Source organism: Brienomyrus brachyistius, chromosome 24 (assembly GCF_023856365.1).
Source record: "Brienomyrus brachyistius isolate T26 chromosome 24, BBRACH_0.4, whole genome shotgun sequence".
In the NCBI taxonomy this organism is placed as follows: Eukaryota; Metazoa; Chordata; class Actinopteri; order Osteoglossiformes; family Mormyridae; genus Brienomyrus; species Brienomyrus brachyistius.
The window spans coordinates 956,998-975,921 of NC_064556.1; the positions used below are offsets into that span (position 1 = coordinate 956,998).

The following is an 18,924-nucleotide window of genomic DNA, read 5'->3' on the forward strand; positions in this document are numbered from 1 at the left end:
TGTTCCTGTGACTCCTTAAATTGATCACAGTAACACTACCTCAGTGATAAGTATCACTGTCTAGTAACTGAAGCTGCCAATATCACCAGCTGCTCTTTGCCAGGCTCCTTCCAAGCGTCCAAACTGCTATATCTCTGATTTCAAATTTGTTTGAACTACTGAAGTAACCAAAGTATTTCCTGAAGGTGTAAATGTCTGAGTGCAGTCTGTCCGCACAAAGCGTCACGGGTGGGACCTTCTGAAGATTTGGCAAATCTGTCAGGTTGTGACCATCTAAGGTGCATCTACGGTGCAGCCTGTAGACACACGTCATGTTCAGTTGGAGAAAGAAGCCGCCGAGAGTGACACGAGCGACCACTACTGCGGCCTGGTTAAATCCCAAGGAAAATCCCGACTTGTGGGAGATCGGGTGCACATCTGCACGAGAGCATTAACCCAACACAAGACTGAGACGTACCGACTCAACTCAGGAGCCCCGAGGGAAATGATATCGAACGGGAGCCATGAGAATGGAGGGATTCAGAGGGAGCAGATGAATGAGCCCATTAATGCGACGGAGGGATATATTACGGAGATGAAGACAAAAAGTGCCTGCCCACCCCCAGCCTAATAATTCAGTATCAATAGTGGGTTCTTACAGGTGGTCAGCTTCTCACAGGGGACAGCTTCAGTCCAGCTTCAGTTCAACTTAAGTTCTGGTCTTCAGAGCACACATGACTTCACCCATGTTCACGTCCCACCTTCTTCTCTGGTCTTCTTCAGCATTCAGCAACGTGGACTCTAACCTCTGGGCATCCTGCACACTGGGTCCCACCGTGACGAGTTTTGTGTGAATCTGTGCATGGCAGTGCCTCTGTTCTGCATCCGTTCCCACAGGTTGCACCAGACAGGTTGCACCACGAATGCGGTTCCAGGTCGTGTCTAAAGGAGCGTTGTTGCGGAGAGCTATTAGGGTGATGCGTTCTGGGGTATAGCAGAAGGAATCCTGAGGGTCGGATAGAACACTGAATTGAAGAGGCAGACTTCCGGAAGGGAATGTTGGTGGTTTTCATATCCTCATAAGGGCACTTATGGAGTGATGTACAGATAGTTCTGAAATAGCAGAAAATGGGCTCCTAATTATTCAATAATCTACATAAGTCTGAAACTAAAAATAAACCCCCAAAAATGGAAAACGAATACAGCAATACTAATGTCAAATACAACATTAGGCAAACTCAGCATAAATGAAAGGATATGTGAGATTAGCCATTTCCCATACCACATCATCTTTATTTATAAAGCACTTTAAATCAACCATAACTGACACAAAGTGCTGTACATTGGAGCACCGCAGACAGAAGAGAAAAAAAAACAAAGTCAAATAATTAAAAGAAAACTAAGTGCTGCTGGGGCCAAAAGCCAAAGCATAAAAGTGAGTTTTAAGACGTGTTTTAAAGGTTGACATTGAGGGGGTCTCTCAAACCTGTAAAAGCAAGTCATTTTAAAATGGACTCTATGATATACAGGCAGCCAGTGGAGTGAGGCCAGGACAGGGGTTATCCCGTGAGTAGTTCTTAAAGGCACCCTGTCTAATTGCGGTCCGAGTCCTCATGCAGGCAGCCTTTTACAGAATCGTGCTCAGAATATGCGGACATAAGAGTAATTATAAATAAATAAGAGGCAGCTGCAGGCTACCTCCAGCTCGACATCACATATCGAGCAGGTCTATCCTGCTTCCCGGCACCTTGGCGTGTTAATATTACACAAAACATTCAGCCACGGAATCATTCATCATGAAAAATGCATCCATGTCTCATCAAGAATGATCTGTCGCACAATACCAAAGAGAACGGCATTAACCTGTCGTGTTCGGGTCGGCACCGACCCGTTTGTAAGTTTAAAATGCATAAAACACCACAGAAATTTGTGTACTGCATCAAGGCTATTTGACTTTGTCAGAAACCTCTATTTAAACAAAATTAATAATAATAAAAAAAAAAAATCACTAAGCAAGGCATGCCCGTCTATATAAGGCAAGATAAGACCAATTCAGTTTATTTATAATAATATATAATTCCCTTGAGGTTTATTTACCATTGTTTTTTGAAAACGAGAGGTATGCTGTCACAGAAAGGTCCAGAAAGCCTCACCAAAAATATTAAAATCTTTTCATGGAGCAGGAAGCCTAACAAGGTAACCAAGAGGTAAGACACAAATTGGATGATAAATAATTGTTTTGAGAGTATTTTATGGCTGATTTAAGACACGGGTCGGCACCGACCCCTCTAACAAGAGATAGGAGCAGAAAGCTAACATAGGACAAAGGTGCAATACAGTGTCAGTTAAACATGTAGCAAACAGCCTGACATTACAGGGAATTGCAATAAACCGGAAGCTTTGTTTCAAACTTTCACATGAGTTAACTTCTCAACCAGGCAACCAGGAGAAAAAACATCCAACCACTGTTCACTTGGAGGGACAGCCAAAAAAATCGATAACAAAGGAGAGGCTGTGATGTCAAGTAAGAGAGGGGACTGCCTGAGTACGACGTATGCAGGTCTCTGTGCACCAGGGACGACAAAGACCTACATTCCTGGCCCTGTAGGAAGTTTCCAGAGTAGAGGGGTGAAGGGTTCAGGGGGGAGGGGGGGGGGGGGTCCAAGAAGATCACAGAAATGAGCGTGGCTAGGAAGCCCTGCCTAGTCTGCGCCGCAGAATGGAGTATAAACGCATGCGGTACTGCAGTGACTGCATCTGCAGCAGGCGCTGCGAGTACTGCATCTCTGGCAGTATGAGCTTCAGGCAGTGGTCACGTGACTCACTGCCCGGCTTGGCGCCCATGTAGGAGGCATTGAGGGGCAGATCGTAGCCCATGATAGTCACCTTGGGCGGCTGCGCCGGACGCAGCACCTTGTCCTTGATCTGGTTTGGTGGGAGTGGCTGGGGTTGCAGGCCCCCGAAACAGCCGCGCACGAGGCGGTCACGGGCCTGGCGCAGCAGCTGCACCTCCCGGGCCACGCAGTCCAGCCCCAGGGCATCCAGCTGGCGCCACAGGCTGGCGTTGAAGTGGTCGTAGAGCTGGGCATCGAGAGCATTCCAGACGCGGATCCTGGCCGGAAGCCCCTCTTGCAGGGACCTCCGGGAGCCGGGGGTGCGCATGTTCTGTTTGATGTAGAGCACATCCTCCAGCTCCCAGGAGAGCAGGTGTCGCAGCAGCACCAGCGACTCATCGAAGTACTCGGAGATCATGACCAAGGAGAAGATGCTCTCAATCTTGGCGATGAAGCCCTTCACGTAAGCCTTGTCACTGGCCCGGTGGTTGTTATCCCCGCCCAGGTCATAGGTCAGCGTGTTGTGGGCATACATGGAGTCCTTCTCGGCGGGATCGTAGTAACGCCTGGGGTCCTTGAGGAAGGTCTCCAGGGAGCCGTCTGGGACGCGCTTGAAGCTCGGGCAGTGCTGGTTGTAGTAGCTGAACAGCGACTCAAACATGGAGGCCGGCTCTCGCAGGATGGTAACGTAGATGGTGTCATTAGGCATGATGCGCTGTACCTCATTGTGGTTGAAGCGCATGTGATTGGTGATGATGCGGGCAGGCAGTGTGTAGGGGTGGACGAATCTGGAGCTAAAGGAGGATGGATAGCAGAACTGGTGACCACATAGGCTCAGTGGAAGGGCGACGGTGAGGTTGTGGTGCTCGGCAAAGCGGAACAGGATGTTCTGCATGGTGCTGCTGGCCGTCTTGTGCGTCTTCAGGAAGACGATGCTCATGTGCTTCGGCTTTGCGGCAGCAGAGGACAGGCTGCATGTAATGTTACTGGTCATTTTGGACGATTTTATAGTCCTACAGAGTGGAAAAAAACAGCATGTTTGGTCACGCAGCAAAGAACCGAAGACTGTGTCAGTATTAACGTTCGCATTTCAGAGACCAAAACTGCGGGACCAAGACCCCCATCTCCAAATCTCACCAGATGAAACCGCCTCTGTAGTGCAGAAAGAGGCTCAGGCTGCTCACTGCCAGAAGCAGAAAGAAGATCTTCTTGCAGGACATTTGATGGAGAGAAGTGGAGGTGCAGATGAACATGGTGGGGACCTGGAAACACAGCGAGGAGAGACGGAGTTAACGCTTACGATACGGATGAAAGGAGGTGCAGTACCAGGCAAAGGTCTGCACACCCCTGCTTTTAATGCATTTATCCCTGTTTTAGATGTTATTCTGCTTACAGTAAAAGGCCTCTTTGCAATGAAGTTATACATCTGAAATGTCAGTGACCCAGAGAAGTGTTCGACAGCTTTAGACTTGCTAAAATTTTAGATGCTTCAAAACAGCCCCCATTTGCTTAGTCCTGAAGGAGTTCCCATAAGTTCTGGGCACAGGTTGACCACCTTGCTCTTACTCTCCGATCCAGCTCATCCCAGACCAGCTGTACAGGGTTTGGATCGATGGATTGTGGGGGGGAGGCAGGTCATGTCACAGGACTCCATCTCTATGCTTGTTCACAGCACAATACAGAACTTACACAACACCAAAGTGTGCTGGAGGTCGTCATGTTGTCACTGTAACTGGAATGGCAGTAATTTAGGCTGCAGAAGAGTGCAGGTAAAGCCTCTCCATTCCATATGTGATATTGTCACACAGACACACAGACACACACACACACACATACTCCCCGTGATTCCAGCGTGATTCAACACTAGGCTGTTATGACCTTCTAGGCACGATGCCAGCATGAACCTCAGCAAAAGGAGGGAGATGATGAATATGAAGGTGCTGATAGGACCAGGGCTCTGAAGCTGCACACTGAAGAGCGGCTGGCGAACAGGACGACCATCCCACCTCTGAGTTCTCGAGAGAAAAAAAAAAAAAAGATTGTTCAAGGAGATGATGTGCAAGGGCCTGTTCTCATGTGCTGTTAAGTTTGCAAAGAACTTTAAAGGGAAAAGGGATTCTGGGAACCTACAGGTTGAGTACAACAGAAGAGATGGAACCACCACAGAACTCAGATGCAGAGCAATAAGCAAGAATATGCAGCTTGAAGCATTTTAACGGCTAAACCCTTTTAAGAGAATGATGGAACAGGAACTGTTCCAGGAAGCAGTCATGCTTTCAGGCTCACGGCAAATCTGTATTATTCTATCATAAACCTAAAATTTGCTGCATCAGAATCACTGGGTAGTTTGCAGACCCTACAGACTATTGATTATTATCATTGTTACTTATTAGGTAATAAAACTGTTAACATTCATGTAAAGTTGGCAGCTCTGAATACTGGCAAAGGCATGAACAATATAACAGAAAATCAGTATGGATTTTAAAATAATTATTTACAGAATATGTGGAAGAAAGAGTATAAAACTGGTTTCTTATTTTGTTAGACGTTTGTTGGATTGCTGTGGCTTGTAAAACCAAGTGGGCATTTATTTATGGCGTGAATCTCGTTCTCAAAACCTCGCATAATATTTTCAATAATCAACTGTAATACAGGTAACAATATCACGCTTAAAAGTATTCTACAGGTGGAATAAAACCTCCCCCGACCCACAGCGTTTGGAGGATCGATACAAAACGGAGACGCACGACCGCAGTTTGAACCGAGACATTTCATAAATATGTTAGAAAGATATGAGAGACTGAACTGCAAGGGCTGATATTTATACTTAATACTCGGGGCATTTGTTTATTTACTTTTGGTTTTAAGGAAATAAATGCTACAAAGAAAGTTCTTTGATGCAGTGTTGCCAACTTCGGTCAGCTGGTTGGTGTGAGATTTTCGGTTTGAGTCTGCACACACAGATACACACATTCACATGTACAGTAAGTAACTGCTTTGTTACCTTGTAAATAGTCTAAAGGGTTTGCGAAGTGCCCCAAGGCCTTTGATGTAGCTAATCTTAGGTTTGTATATTTTCTATAGCATGCCTGCGTGAGAGTCTGAAATGCGGGAGTGTCGTACCAGATGCGTAAAGGTTGACAATCCTGTTAATTTAGTTATCAGCTCGCCAGTAATGCGTCGATAAAAATATCATTACTTATGTGGTGGTAGATAATTAAAATGAAATTGACGCCTATGTGCAGTGATTTACTGACGTTTAGCAGGTATGTAAAATGTGTAAATATCTTTAATAATGCTTGCCTGATTTGCGAATTTGCCTGTCCGACATTTAAAGGGCTTAATTTCTCATAATGGGGAGAATGTAACACACAAACAAATTCATCGGTTCTCCTGCATCGTGTTATACATGATCAGCTGATGTAAAGTTGTTACAAATACAAAGTTGATACAAGTTGTGCATATAATGTCAACTGAATGTATTTTTTTAAACTCACATCTATTCAAACTCGTTGGATACAGCGGCATTGCAGGTGCAAGGGTATTGACGGCGACAGCCATCGTTGCCTCATCAGGACCACCTGCCCAATTTGTACCTCGTACATCTGCGCAGCATCTCCGAGCACCCCCAACTTGACTCATTCTTCTAGTCCTATACTGAACCATTTCTAAGGCAGCAATGTCCTTTTTACCCATTTCAAATACGGTCGTATAATATGCCGTTAAGTGTAGTCCTGCGCAAGATACAAATCGGGCAGGTCGTACTGATCGGGTAGTAACGTATGACAAGGCTTTTGTTATGAAAATCATGCGCTGTGCATTTTACAGCTGTTTACGGCGTTGCGGTATTTATTTAATCTTACGAAAGGGACAAGAAAAATTAAGACTTTTGTGAACGAAATTAAGTGCTTTGTAAATGAAATTCAATACTTTAAGGCCTTATTTTCAGAACATTAAATTTAATCATTTTTATCACTTTCATAAGACCCCGCGGGTAAGCCTGTCTCAGGAGCCAATCCGGATCCCTCCTTGGTCATCACTCCTAGGTCTGCCATGTCTCCATTAAAAATGGAAACCCAGCACTCGTCTTTCTGACATAGTACGACGGAGTACTTAATACTTAAAGCTGCTGTTTTGAAAATTGCTATTAAAAACCTCAAAGCTGGACTGAGCCAGTCGAACCAACTGCCGTACTCTTTGACATGTCGCCGGAAGCCTTTCTGTGGCATTAAACAGCTGCTTGTTACGCTGCAATGGGGAATCTCTGTTTGCCAGCTATACACCTGGGAAGCAGCATTCCAGCATACGGAAGACAGAATAAAACGAGCTGAACTGCGAATCTGAACAAGGATGACTGGTGGGAAAATTCCGCGCAAACTGTTTAGGGTCACAATTCTTTTAGCATACTATAATGTCCCCATTTTCGGGAGCGCTGCCTGGATTCATAGCTCTCAGAAGACACGAAATTAGTACGTTAATTTAGGTATTTAATCCCCCTTCCTCCTTGGGCTACTGAGAAGGTTCCCGTAAATATTTAATTCACCGGCTTCTCTCTCAAGGTGGAAAGTAAGCAGAGCTGACGCGATTACGGCTTGTTGACTTTCACTTTGTCAGTACTGAAAGCAACCTGTTCTCCTGACTTTTAAAAGTTTTTATTCCTTTATATATGTATTATTGGTTAGTTTACTGCTTTTCCGGCTTTTTATTATCTTGCATGTGTGCGTAAGAACTAGTATATTATTAATGTTTCCGAAAACAGGCTACGTATTAATAATAATTATAGCTATATTAGTACATTACCTGTGTTTGATTTGGTCTGTGTTGGCTATACTTATATAGACCGACTTTGCATTATACAATTAAAGGACTGATAGTAAGACTGATTATGTAAATTCAGAAGCCGTTAGGGAGAGAATGTACTACAATATTATTTGTGCCCCCTCTAGTATAAAGTGCTACCAGCACGATTAATTTTTACGATTCATTTTTTTTGCATCATTTTCTGTACTTCAGTATAAAAGAAACTGAAGATTATAAGCGGTCTCTAACTGTTATGGTCCAAAGGTCTACAGTCCTCATAAGCATTTAATGGTGCTGCGGTCTCTTCCGCGGTGCCGAAGTCAAGGTATCATCCAGAATAAAAGAGGCACGGCAGGAAATTCACGGGGCGCGTTTTGAGACAATGACCGGATAACAAACAGCACGTACGTCGCACCCAGCAAGACAGATGACTGATACAGAGAAAGGAAGCATCATGATTTATTTGCAATACAAAAAAGAAATCGGTTAGCAGAACTACATCGGGCGCCCACCTCGGGAATGAAACTCACCTTTATCCTTTAACATTCAGCGCTGTGAAGATGGGAAGCCGGCCGCCGCTTTGGAGGCTCTCCTGGCTTTTACGTTTAAGCAGCGAAACGCAGTGAGACACCTGGGTCTTTACGCCAAACTGTCAAGCGCCGATACGGCTAAAGAAAAAGAAAACGATGAACTGGCGACAGGTGCCCTTCATATCATCACCTTGTTGCCACGGTACCATAGTCGATGCCTCGTCATTCTAGTTCGTCCGCATTTTTACACTGTAATCCGGTTCGCAGGTTGACACATACACACATTCCAACACGCTTGGCAAACAGTAGGCTGTCCAAGGCTGCTCATTGCCTAGGTGAAATTCCACAGCCTCCATCCTGATAAGGCATTAAACCAGAAAGCTGTTTGCTCCGTTTCGGATGTAACACATCTGTGTCGGTGAGGTCCGGCGGCGGAGCATCGCAATAAGCCTGGATACACAGTCATCAAATGAAGGTGCTGGGTTCGAGGAGACGGAGGGCAGGATTCAGAGACGCGGCTCATGGGTAATGCAGTCGCCGGGACAGGGTATTAAGTTAAGAATACAGCTTACTTTAGTGAACCCGCGGGAAATTCCGGTTTCTGACGGGTTTTGAACTGGAAATCTTTCGCCTACACATGATATTTAATATTTGATAATTATAATGACCACTTGGAGGAAATTAAATAGACAAACCAATTCACGCGACTTAGGAAATGGAAACGGTTCCACTGTTTATATATATATATATTTGTTCTTTACAGTTAGTCTGGGCCAGGACAATGTCACCTTTTCTATATAGCGGGGTAGCTGATGTGTCCTGAGAAGTTGATATTTGCCTGGCACAGAGAGGTTTTAGGTATTAAAATGGTCCCCCTACAGGCGCATTCACGTCATTGCACTGGGCTGCGAAGCATTTAAGGTGGACCGGAAGATCTGAATATGGAGCTGCGAAGCATTTAAGGTGGACCGGAAGATCTGAATATGGAGCTGCGAAGCATTTAAAGTGGATCGGAAGATCCTGCGAATGAAGAGCGAACTTCAGCCTCGTCAAGCAGACTCAGTACAATGTGCATTAAAATGTCTGGCTGCCTGACTTTAAGACTCTGTTAACAAGAAATACAAGTACAGAAAGGTAAAAAAGGCCATTAGATATTAAACAAAGAGAATAATATAAACGGTTGAAAAAGTCCGAAGGTCTATTAATCTTAGATGGTGTTCAGGATGATGTTTTATGGAAAGGAAATGGCAGGAATCTGCGATATATTTAAGTTCTATAGGCCTATAACTAGTATAGTTTACTAGTGACAAGTGTTCTTAGGGGTGATGCTCGAGATTTTGGGGCCCATGAAATCATATCTCATTTGGCCCCCAACCCAGACCAGTCCAGTTACATCGTAATTGCCTCCCCTGGTGCCCCCTCTGACTTCCTCCTCGCCTCTTTCGCCTGTCCCTTGCACTGCCTCCTCAGCCCCTCCGAGGTCCCCTCCTGCTCCGGCCTCCCGGTCGCCTGCGGCCCCTTCGACTGCCGCCCGTCACCCGCTAGGGCTCCCTCAGGCTCCCTCAAGTTTCACCATCCTTTCCTCCCTGGTGTCCCATCTCTGTTCCTCCTCTGCTCCCTCCCGTCTCTGCTCCTCGTCCCCTTGTTTCTCCCATGTTCACTCCTGGTCCATTCGTTCCGCCTGTTCCCTCAGTGTCTCCCTTCCTTCTCTTTCTGCCTTCCCTGTCCTGCGTCAGCTCCTGTCCCTATTCTGTGTTTCCGTTCTGTTCCCGGTTCCCCGTTAATGGTCTTGTTCTTGTCTTTCAGGTCCCTTCTCCACGGTCTCGTCTCGTCCGTCGCTTCCCCTGAGGCGCGCCATGTCTCTTGTCCATATCAGTCCACGTCTTTCCCTGTCCCATGTCCGTCATTGATGTTAGTGATGTTACCTGATGTTGGTGCTGTTGTTCTGTCCTGCCCGTAGCCGTCTTCCCTTTAATAAATCCACATTTACCTACTAAGGAGGCTCAGATCTTTCAATGTTTGTAGGAAAATGCTGACTATGTTCTATCACTCTGTGGTGGAGAGCGCAGTGTTTTTTGCAGCTGTGTGCTGGGGCAATGGGGTGAAGGCAGCTGATGCCAACAGGCTGAACAAGCTGATTAAAAAGGCTAGTTCTGTCCTGGGGGACAGACTGGAGAACCTGGCGGAGGTGTGTGAGAGGAGAATGCTGAAAAAGCTTCTCAGCATCATGGACAACCCCTCCCACCCCATGCACGCAGCCATGATGGGTCATCAGAGCTCCCACAGCAAAAGACTAACTGCCTCCAAATGCAGAACCGAACGCCACAGGAAATCCTTTCTACCGGTGGCAATAAGACTGTATAACTCTTCCTCATTCTGTAGATGACCTTTTTCAGAATTTGTCATTAAGACTCATTTGGATCGTGCAATATTACTCCTCTGTTTGGTATCGAATGTGTGTTTTATCCATCATCACATGCTGCTATTGCAATTATTCAAGGCACAAACACTTAGTCACTTTTCATTACACATGCACTAATAATCTGTTATTTTATTATGTTTGTTATAGCTTAGTTATAGTTTTTTCTTTTTTAACTTTTTACAGAGTATGAGTATTTATGTGTATTTATATAGTTACAATACAGTATCACTCATAGCTATTTTGCACTATTATTTTCTTCACCTTACCTTTACTCCTATTGTTGCACTGAGCATGTAAAGGACAAAAGAATTTCCCTCGGGATAAATAAAGTTTTTTCTTATCTTATCTTATCTTATCTTATTTTCCCCGACTTTCGGCTACCTGCTTCGTTCTTCCCTGCCTCCTGCCTGCCAGCCTGCCCGTCCACACCCGCAAAACCTGAGATGGATGACACAAATTTTATTTATGTATTACGCATTAAAAGTAGGATAGATCAGAAAGGTCCTTTACTTTGGGAAAACTTTCATGCAAAGTGACGTTAGTATAAGAAATGTTCTCTTTCTGGGCCATTTTCCATTTGAGGGGGGAATTGATACATTTTTAAAATCAGTTTAATGAATCCCTAAATTAAGCCATCTTAGTATGTCTTAACACGTCCTGTTGTCTCTCCATACCTGTCTCAACTATGAAGGCTCGAAGGGGGTCCGGAGCCCACCAGTGACTAACACCCAGGGGCCCCGCTATAGATTTTGGGCCCTGGAGGGCATATAGGGCTCCAATCCCAGACAAATTAAAATATGTTCCAAATTTTTTAGGAAGAAAATTAGAAAGATGATGGATCAAGAGATGTTTTATATGAAAAAATTGGTGAATGTTAAAATTTGTTTGAGCATCAAGATGTTTTGCAGATGCAAAGCAACTTTAAAACAAAGAAATTTTAAGCACGTTTTACGGTCTGCTTCCCCCTCCAAATGGAGAATGACCGGTCTTTGAACATTGAATTCTGTTTAGTATTAGATGCTAAAGAATTTATGTTAACATGGATATAATCGTGCTGCATATCGACGAGACTTTATCTCAGATTGGCATCACGCCTGAAATAGATTAAATATTTTAAACATGCAGTATAATACAATATTTTTTCTATTTCAGGCGTGATGCCATACTGATATAAAGTCGACTGTAAGATTAGGAGAACATTCGTCTATAATGTTTTTAGTGTCACGTTTTAAATGCTTGGTGTCATTACAGACCAGCTTTAATGTTCGTTTCAAAAGTTTAGAAAATCCGATTGCGATTTGCGATGCGTTTCACTTTCCCTGATGACTGTAATCTAACCCAGACACAGCGTTGCCAACATGTGAGCAATTAAAGGGCGTATAAACTCCGTGTGTATTATTTATTTGTGACAAGACAGATGGTTTCGGAAGCATTTACATTTGTTTCTTTAACAGACGCCCTTGGCCAAAGCCACTTATGAGATGTAGGCAAATAAATCCCCAGCATACAGCTGTCAAAAAGCCAACTTAGGTATAAGTGTAGCTAGACTCAGCTCCCTATGAATGGCCAGTAAGAAGCGCATGTCAGCATCGGAGAAAAATATATACAGTGCATTTCAATGCATTGTAAGAACCCAACAGAACAGCTAATCATATAAACTGTAGGAGGACCAGGTCCCTATTAGAAAAGTGCAACATAGAGCAGTATAGCGCGTTTCCGAAAGACCATAAGTAAGGACAGCTGGTGAGGATGGAGCAGGTCAGTCACTGCTTGAGCTGGCGGAGGGTGGATCAGTACTCTTCTGGTAGGGCTTCTCATTAGATGCTGGGACATTACTGTCTAATTGCGGTCCGAGTCCTCATGCAGGCAGCCTTTTACAGAATCATGCTCAGAATATGCGGACATAAGCGTAATTATAAATAAATAAGAGGCAGCTGCAGGCTACCTCCAGCTCGACATCACATATCGAGCAGGTCTATCCTGCTTCCCGGCACCTTGGCGTGTTAATATTACACAAAACATTCAGCCACGGAATCATTCATCATGAAAAATGCATCCATGTCTCATCAAGAATGATCTGTCGCACAATACCAAAGAGAAAGTCATTAATGCAATACAATGTCAGTTCAACATTTAACAAACATCTTTGTTTCGGGGGTTGGAAGCTCATCCGACACCATCTGACTGGAAAAATCTGCGGAAGGACAGCAAGTCAGAGAAAGGACTGACTGAGTACGACGTGTGCAGGTCTCTGTGCACCAGGGATGACAAAGTTCTACATTCCCGGCCCTACAGGTGGCAAGTTTCCAGAGTAGGGGGGTGAAGGGTTCGGGGGGGCGGGCCAAGAAGACAGCAGAATTGGGCGTGGCTAGGGATCCCTGCCTAGTTTGCGGCTCAGAATGAAGGGGAATACTTGCCGGACCGCACCAATTGTGTCTGCAGCAGGCGCTGCGAGTATGGTACCTTCGGCATTACGAGCTTCATGCAGCGGTCATGTGACTCACTGCCCGGCTTGGCGCCCATGTAGGAGGCATTGAGGGGCACATTGTAGCCCATGATAGTCACCTTGGGCGGCTGCCATGGACGCAGCACCTTGTCCTTGATCTGGTTTGGTGGGCGTGGCTGGGGTTGCAGGCCCCCGAAACAGCCGCGCACGAGGCGGTCACAGGCCTGGCGCAGCAGCTGCACCTCCCGGGCCACGCAGTCCAGCCCCAGGGCATCCAGCCGGCGCCACAGGCTGGCATTAAAGTGGTCGTAGAGCTGGGCATCCAGAGCGTTCCAGACGCGGATCCTGGCCGGAAGCCCCTCTTGCAGGGACCTCCGGGAGCTGGGGGTGCGCATGTTCTGTTTGATGTAGAGCACATCCTCCAGCTCCCAGGAGAGCAGGTGTCGCAGCAGCACCAGCGACTCATCGAAGTACTCGGAGATCATGACCAAAGAGAAGATGCTCTCAATCTTGGCGATGAAGCCCTTCATGTAAGCCTTGTCACTGGTCCGGTGGTTGTTATCCCCACCCAGGTCATAGGTCAGCAAATTGTGCGCAAACATGGAGTACGTCTCGGCGGGATTGTAGTAACGCCAGGGGTCCTTGAGGAAGGTCTCCAGGGAGCCGTCTGGGACGCGCTTGAAGCTCGGGCAGTGCTGGTTGAAGTAGCTGAACTGCGACTCAAACATGGAGGCCGGCTCTCGCAGGATGGTGATGTAGATGGTGTCATTAGGCATGATGCGCTTTACCTCATTGTGGTTGAAGCGCATGTGACTGGTGATGATGCGGGCAGGCAGTGTGTAGGGGTGGACGAATCTGGAGCTAAAGGAGGATGGATAGCAGAACTCGTGACCACATAGGCTCTGTGGAAGGGCGACGGTGAGGTTGTGGTGCTCGGCAAAGCGGAACAGGATGTTCTGCATGGTGCTGCTGGCCGTCTTGTGCGTCTTCAGGAATGCGATGCTCATGTGCTTCGGCTTTGCGGCAGCAGAGGACAGGCTGCATGTAATGCTACTGGTCATTTTGGATAATTTTATAGTCCTACGGGTTGGGAAAAAACAGCATGTTTGGTCACATAGCAAAGAACCGAAGACTGTGTCAGTACTAACGTTCGCGTTTCAGAGACCAAAACTGCGGGACCAAGACCCCCATCTCCAAATCTCACCAGATGAAACGGCCTCTGCTGTGCAGAAAGAGGCTCAGGCTGCTCACTGCCAGAAGCAGAAAGAAGATCTTCTTGCAGGACATTTGCTGGAGAGAAGTGGAGGTGCAGATGAACATGGTGGGGACCTGGAAACACAGCGAGGAGAGACGGGGTTAACGCTTACGATACGGATGAAAGGAGGTGCAGTACCAGGCAAAGGTCTGCACACCCCTGCTTTTAATGCATTCATCCCTGTTTTAGCTGTTAATCAACTTATAGTAAAAGGCCTCTTTGCAATGAAATTATACATCTGAAATGTCACTGACCTAGAGAATTGTTCGACAGCTTTAGACTTGCTAAAATTTTAGATGCTTCAAAACAGCCCCCATTTGCTTAGTCCTGAAGGAGTTCCCATAAGTTCTGGGCACAGGTTGACCACCTTGCTCTTACTCTCCGATCCAGCTCATCCCAGACCAGCTGTACAGGGTTTGGATGGATAGATTGTGGGGGGGGCGGCAGGTCATGTCCCAGGACTCCATCTCTATGCTTGTTCACAGCACAATACAGAACTTACACAACACCAAAGTGTGCTGGAGGTCGTCATGTTGTCACTGTAACTGGAATGGCAGTAATTTAGACTGCAGAAGAGTGCAGGTAAAGCCTCTCCGTTCAGTATGTGATATTGTCACACAGACACACACACACACATACTCCCCGCGATTCAGGCATGATTCAACACTAGGCTGGTATGACCTTCTAGGCACGATGCCAGTGTAACGCTGACTTTGGGGTACTTCAGCGTTATCTTTATTTCAGGCCGTGGGTACAGAGACGACGCGGAGACAACGTATTGTGCTGAACATGGAAGACTGACTTCCCCCTTTATTTTCCCGCGCCCAAATATATATACAAATAGTCCCGGCTCCTAACCACAAGAACACTATTGCTCCGCTCCCAAAGCGTCATATAGTTCCCTTATCTTTAGGTACTATAAAAAGAATCAAAACTAAAATAAACATGAAATTATAAAGTAATTAATCTTAATGAAAATGAAATATCCTCTTACATTCATCCCCCTCTTCAAAATGAAATGTCCTCATTTAAAAAAAATAAATAATAATAATAATAATAATAATAATAAATCACATCTCCAAAGTGAAAGAGAAAGAAAAAAAATTAAGTGCCGCTCTGTTAGTGGACAATGAAGGAACAGTAACAAACAGCATATGAAGCTAAAACCCTAAAAATAGCACATATGAGCCAAAGTGACTACAAATAACAGCATGACCTTACATGAACACAACAACAGGTCCTAGCACTATCAACACAAAATGAAAGCTTTCGTTGTAAAAAAAAAAAAAAAAAAAAGATGCAAAAAAATCGCTGCGGTCTGCGAACAACCCGTCCCAAACGAGTCGTAGACAAGCCTTGTGTCCCAGACTGTTCATTATGCTGTGGCAGAGCTCGTGAGCTACATCGTGAAGGTCTCCTTATGAAGGGGACGCTGGGTCGACCAGTGTCAGAAGCCTGCCTGGTCTCAGTTTGTCTTCGGTAGAAGGGGAGTGAACCAGATAATGCTGTATAAGCAGGGCGAGTGTCCATATGCTGTGGAACCACTGATTGGCGTACTCTTGCCAAAGGTTCATCCCAGGTGGAGCGATACGGTTTTAGACGATCATAGTGAACAACTTTCAGTCCAGCGTGAGGACGTCTTAAATCCAAAAGCTTATAGAGCAGTCCCGTGTCATCCGACGAGACAATTTTATAAGGTCCAGTCCAGTTTGGCTCAAGTTTCTTCCTCTGAGCAGTGGGATCATCAATCCACACAAGCTTTCCACACTGATAAGGTTTAAACCGCATATGCTTGTTAAAGTAGTACTCACGTTTAAGTCTCTGTTCCTCACGATGGGAGAGAACAGCTTGAAAAACCACGTCAAGCCGCTTTACCAGGTCTGTGGCATAAGTCTGCGGTGTTAGTGACTCCCCTGGGACAGCAAGAGATACACCAGCCGGTAGGCGAGGCTCTCTGCCATGAGCAAGAAAATAAGGTGAGTATCCAGTGTCAGAGTGCGGTGTGGAGTTGAAGGAGAGAACCACTGCTGGCAAATAGTGATCCCATTCACCACCATGCTGATGAACAAGTTTTGCCAACTGGTCTTTCAAAGTCCTATTAAATCTCTCAACCATCCCGTTCCCACGAGGGTGGTAAGGTGAGGTCCTTTTCTTTTTGATGCTTAGTCGCTGACACATTGTCTGGATGATTTCCGATTCATACTGTCTTCCCTGATCCGAAAACAGCTCCTCTGGAACTCCATGTTCAGGGATGTACTGTTCACACAACAGTCACGCCACAGTAGAAGCTTTTTGATCAGCCATAGGAAATGCCTTGACATATTTCGTAAAGTGGTCTTGTACTACCAACACATATCGATATCCTTGCGATGTCAAAGGTAGCTCAGTAATATCCGTACACACAAACTGAAATGGTCTGTCTGCCTGTAGGGATCGTAAGGGAGCTCTATGCCGTGGTACTGGTTTCCTATAAGCCTCACATATCTCACACAAATCACAAAACTTGTCAATATCAGACCTCATGTTTGGCCAGTAGCACATAGAAAGAGCTTTTTTGAACGTCCGATCAGAGCTGTAATGGCCAGAGCAAGGATTACCATGTAGAGTGCTCATTACTTCATTAGTGAGTGATTTGGGAATTAGCACTTGCAAGACTGCTGGCTTCCCTGGTGCAACTTGGGCTTTACGACAGAGCAAGTCATTACAAAGTACGAGCTTTGGGAACTGCCACCATAGTTTTCTTTGCATCGCCCCTTTCACATGTCTAAGACAAGGTCTTTTGCGTTTCTTTACCCACGTGTACACTTCCGAAAGCACAGGGTCGGAGAGGTGCTCAGCCAGCATATCCTGTCCCTGACTAGAAAATGTGTGTTCCCATAAGTCCAAATCATTATTAAATGTCTGACCAACAGAACTGTCTGTATCTGCTGCACAAACCTGAGCTGTAGTATTGGCCATGGAAGGAGGCTGGTTGGGTGAAGTTTGAAGCACTGGAACTGTAGGAGTTCCCAATTTGAAAGATGGTTGACCGTCCTGTACGGACCATGATGTAACCTCTGGGACCTCTGGGCCCTGTTGTGGGAGGGGAATCCTGGACATAGCATCTGCGTTGGTGTGCTTCTTCCCATCCCTGTGTATTATTGTCCACTGATAAGGATCCAGTTCTAAAGCCCAACGACTTCGGCGTCCAGTGGGGTCAAGTGTGACATCCAGTTTTCTTAAACTGAGAAGTGGGCGGTGATCAGTTATGATCGTGAATGGAGTACCACTCAAGTAGTACTCCATTCACCTGGTGTATGGTGGAGAATGGAACTGTACACGTCCAGGACTTGGAGTATGTTGAGACTGTCGTCCCTTCTCCCAGCGGTCAGGAGAGCGACCACGCCGTGTGTAGTCTCTGGATGATGGACTGGGGCCACGTGCATTGCGATCAGGCGAACCAGAATGAGCGCGGCCATCCCATCTGTCATACCGATCCCTGCCATGTCTGAATGCTCTGTAGGAACCATCACAATCTGGGTGACGGTCATGAGAATAGTCTCCATAAGTTGTCCTATTGGAAGTGCAATAATGATGGCAGACTCGTCCATTGTCAGGAGTGAGGCTCCGCTGGCGAGATCTGTAGTCAGATGAACTGCGTTGTGTATGTCTTCGCTGGCTTTGCACATCTAAGTGCAACTTTTCAACCTTGACAGATAGAGTCTCCAGTGTTTTCTGCAGGTTCCGAAGATCATCAATAGTGGCGGAGTGAACTCCCGGATACGTGGTTGAGTCAGGTAGCTGAGTTGATGTTAAAGGCGATACAGCAGGCGAGGCTTGTATGTGGGGGAAACACTGCAGTGTGTTTGCAGTTGAAAACACCCGGCTAGCATGATGAGCATTCTCAATCTGCATTGCAAACTGAAGAGCAGAATCCAATGTTGTCAGTCCTTGTTCATGACAGCGTACCTGGAGATAAGGCTCAATTCCTGCAATAAAACGCCTGAATTTTTCTCCATCCTTAGCATTTCGACCATATGAGGGGAACGCTTCCTCCACCAGCCTGCTAATTTCAGCAGCAAAGACCGGAAGTGCCTCACCAGGCAAACGGGTACGCGCATTAACATAACTTTGGAAGGTTGTGAGATAAGCATGTTGTCCAAAAATCTCTTTAAGTTTATCTTTCACTGCGGTATAATTTGATTTTGTTGTATCTGGTAGGCTATCCCAGTAACTAAAAGCAGCACCGCCTAGGCGTGTTGGCAGCAGCTTAGCCAAACTGGCCTCTTCAAAATTTGGAGTAGCCTCCACAGCAACTTCAAATCGTCTGCACTATTTCGTAAAATCTTCTTTTCCATCTCCCATGAAAACATGAGGAAAATCGCCTTTGCAGTATTGCCACATTTTAGTATGCGCCGAGTCAGAATGAAAAGGAAGTTCGTTCCAAAAATTATTACTATTAGCCATAGTTCATTTTCATACGGAGACGTATGAAACACGTATGGTGCTAAACTGTGCTAGTCTTTCTCACGGTAAAACGCAGAGGAACAGCGTAATAACTTTACCATGCGATCGTCGCGGGCAAATCCACTCACAAGCAGTCCACTTGTTGCGTGAAGCAGGGTGAAAATCCACGTATTTTTATTTTTTTTTAAAGGCAGTATGCACAATGTCAGTCT

The 18,924-nt window shown here is 45.8% G+C and overlaps 2 protein-coding genes across 17 annotated transcripts in view; both read right to left on the reverse strand.

Annotated features, from left to right (window-relative positions):
• Window positions 1–1,251: 1,251 nt before the first annotated feature.
• On the reverse strand, window positions 1,252–14,966 carry LOC125719884 (galactose-3-O-sulfotransferase 3-like). Of its 8 annotated transcripts, none has more exons than XM_048994695.1 (4): window positions 8,144–8,382; window positions 4,718–4,821; window positions 3,951–4,075; window positions 1,252–3,826 (listed from the first exon to the last, which is right to left on the reverse strand). In XM_048994695.1, exons 1-4 carry the CDS (start codon window positions 8,157–8,159, stop codon window positions 2,668–2,670), a joined length of 1,404 nt encoding a protein of 467 aa, XP_048850652.1. In that variant the 5' UTR covers window positions 8,160–8,382; the 3' UTR covers window positions 1,252–2,667. The 8 variants fall into 8 exon arrangements, with proteins under 8 accessions (XP_048850652.1, XP_048850655.1, XP_048850659.1 ...); XM_048994698.1 differs by having other exon boundaries at window positions 4,692–4,828; window positions 8,144–8,378; XM_048994702.1 differs by lacking the exons at window positions 4,718–4,821; window positions 8,144–8,382 and adding an exon at window positions 14,948–14,966.
• LOC125719883 (galactose-3-O-sulfotransferase 3-like) overlaps window positions 11,953–18,924 on the reverse strand; it is an 80,562-nt gene continuing 73,590 nt past the window's right edge. For 6 of the 9 annotated variants that reach the window (XM_048994685.1, XM_048994689.1, XM_048994690.1 and 3 more), the window contains exons 2-3: window positions 14,216–14,340; window positions 11,953–14,091 (exon numbers count right to left, since the gene is read on the reverse strand). In XM_048994685.1, coding sequence (XP_048850642.1) covers window positions 12,960–14,091; window positions 14,216–14,340 — 1,257 coding nt within the window. In that variant the 3' untranslated portion in view covers window positions 11,953–12,959. Of the gene's footprint in view, window positions 14,092–14,215; window positions 14,341–14,947; window positions 14,963–18,924 lie in introns of those variants that run through there. The other 3 variants (XM_048994691.1, XM_048994694.1, XM_048994684.1) reach the window with 3 other exon arrangements.

Coding starts and splice junctions, on each gene's coding strand:
- LOC125719884 (XM_048994695.1), bottom strand. Junction 4,076..4,717: donor ATCTCCCTCCTTTTGCTGAG/GTTCATGCTGGC, acceptor CTGTGTTTCCAG/GTCCCCACCATGTTCATCTG. Junction 3,827..3,950: donor TACAGAGGCGGTTTCATCTG/GTGAGATTTGGA, acceptor TCCACTCTGTAG/GACTATAAAATCGTCCAAAA.